Source organism: Benincasa hispida, chromosome 4 (genome assembly GCF_009727055.1).
Source record: "Benincasa hispida cultivar B227 chromosome 4, ASM972705v1, whole genome shotgun sequence".
Taxonomy (NCBI): domain Eukaryota; kingdom Viridiplantae; phylum Streptophyta; class Magnoliopsida; order Cucurbitales; family Cucurbitaceae; genus Benincasa; species Benincasa hispida.
In genome coordinates, this window is record NC_052352.1 from 14,819,379 (window position 1) to 14,821,335 (window position 1,957).

At 43.3% G+C, this 1,957-nt stretch overlaps 1 protein-coding gene across 1 annotated transcript; it reads right to left on the reverse strand.

Moving 5' to 3' along the window:
* Nucleotides 1–801: 801 nt before the first annotated feature.
* LOC120076099 lies at nt 802–1,575 on the reverse strand. The gene has a single exon (XM_039029877.1). The coding sequence runs from the start codon at nt 1,573–1,575 to the stop codon at nt 802–804; it is 774 nt and encodes a 257-aa protein (XP_038885805.1).
* Between the last annotated feature and the right edge of the window lie 382 nt (nt 1,576–1,957).

Genomic DNA, 1,957 nt, shown 5'->3' on the forward strand with positions numbered 1-1,957 from the left:
CTACTTGCTTCTGTACAAAATGAGAGTGCAAAGCTATAAACGAGGAAGTCTACATAATTCATAATGAACAATCCCTACCTTTATTCCCTTCGTTTTTTTGGTTGAGCAGGCAATGGTGCCCGAGGCTTTCACCATTGTCATTGCTCCAACAGATGCATCAAGGTACCCACCCAAGTGCCAATTTGTGAAATTTAATTGTTGTGTCCAAGTTATAATTGAGATGGTGAAAGCCGATGTGGTTTAGGAGCTTTGGAATATTTCGACCGACTGATCCCGGTGGGATGAAGATCCTGAGAGAGTTTCAAGAGGATGGTTTTCACCCTCACAAAGATCCAGAAGATGGCAGCAACCCCATTTACGAGCTCCAACAATCTAACTTAAGATTTGAAATTATTGACTCGCGATCTTAATGCAATTCCCCAAAGCAGTCTAGAATTTGTTTAATACGAAAGAATCAGACTATTGTTAAGTCCAGATTCACATTGAATATCACGTTTCTACTGATGATTGAAACAAAATTGAGAATGGAGCATCAATTTGCTCGCATTATTAAAATGTGTGAGAATTGTGGCAGTGAGCTTTGAACGCAAGGCTTAGGGGTTATGGAGACAACTTGTTTGATAAACATATATACAAAAGAAGAAAGAAAAAAGAATGTTGAAGTTATAGTTAGTAGTTACAATTTACAAACAAAAGTATTTAGTCTCTCTCGCATTGGTATATCATTGCTAATGCCAAAATTCTGGGTTGGAGTAGAAATATTTACAAAAAAATATAAAGAAGGGAAGAATGAATGTTAAATTAAAAAGGATGAACATTTTTGCTGAATCCATTGACGGTGGTGAAGAAGCCAACCAAATCCTGGCGGTAGGGGAGATAGGACTTGTGTTTGTCGACTTGCTTCTGGGCTCTGCTTCTGACGTAGTGTGTCTCGTGGGCAGAGGATGGTGTTTGGGGTTTGAGGCGGTTGACTTTTGGAGCTGAGGCAGGTTGAAGCTGCTTGTGGGGCTTGTTTTTGGAGGGCTTGGGGGAACTGGAACTGGAACTGGAACTGGAACTGGAGGGATTACTCAAGAAAACGAAGGCATCTTTGCCATCACTGCTGCTTCGGTGCATCGTCATAAAGTCCCGGAATCTCCAGAGCTTGGAGAAGCCTGTGGAGTTGCTCTTCTTACCGAGCTCTGCAGTCGCTGGAGACCACTCACAGTAGGTGCCCTCAATAACTCCCTCCACCTCCAATTCCGACTCCGACACGGGTGCCAGAGTATCGCGCTTTTCCACGAACACCTTCCTCAAGGGCGGCCGAAAAGTTTCAGAGTTCTCCTCGTCCACAAAGAGGAGGTCTCGGTTGAACAGTGGGTACACGGGGCGGATCTGGCCGTTATAGAAGGCATCATCGGCGCTGATTGGGGAGGAACCATCAGGATTGGCGCACACAAAGGAGAACTCTTCATCTTCATCTTCATCTTCCTCTTCACCATCCTCCAGATGTAATTTGTCGTCGAAAGGCAAGGAATCGAGGTCCCTTTCCATCTGCTCCGCTTGGCTGGGATCAGCAGGGACACCGACGTTCATCCTGGGGGCAGAAATTTCCTGATTTAGGGTTGCAGTTGGGAAATGGAATTGGGAATTGATTGTGAATCTGAGGAAGAGGGGGAAACTATAACCGCGTGTGGGTTTGGTGGGTGAGAATTGGTTTGCTTATTTATTAAGGTTGTTGCTTGGTGGAGACGACTACGAAGTTTCCAATTTTGAAGCGAAAAGTACTACTTTTGCCCTTCATCGGGAAGCCACCTACTTCTTGTTTACCATTAAGCCATTCAAACGAGTGAATCGTATTTGTTTTGACTTTTTTTTTTCTTTTTTCTTTTTCTTCTTCTTCCTCCTTTTACAACCTCTCTATCTCCTTTTTATTTCTACTAAAGTAATTTATTTAAATTTCAGGTTGGTGTCTAGA

Coding starts and splice junctions, on each gene's coding strand:
- LOC120076099 (XM_039029877.1), bottom strand. CDS start 1,575: ATGAACGTCGGTGTCCCTGCTGATCCCAGCCAAGCGGAGCAGATGGAA.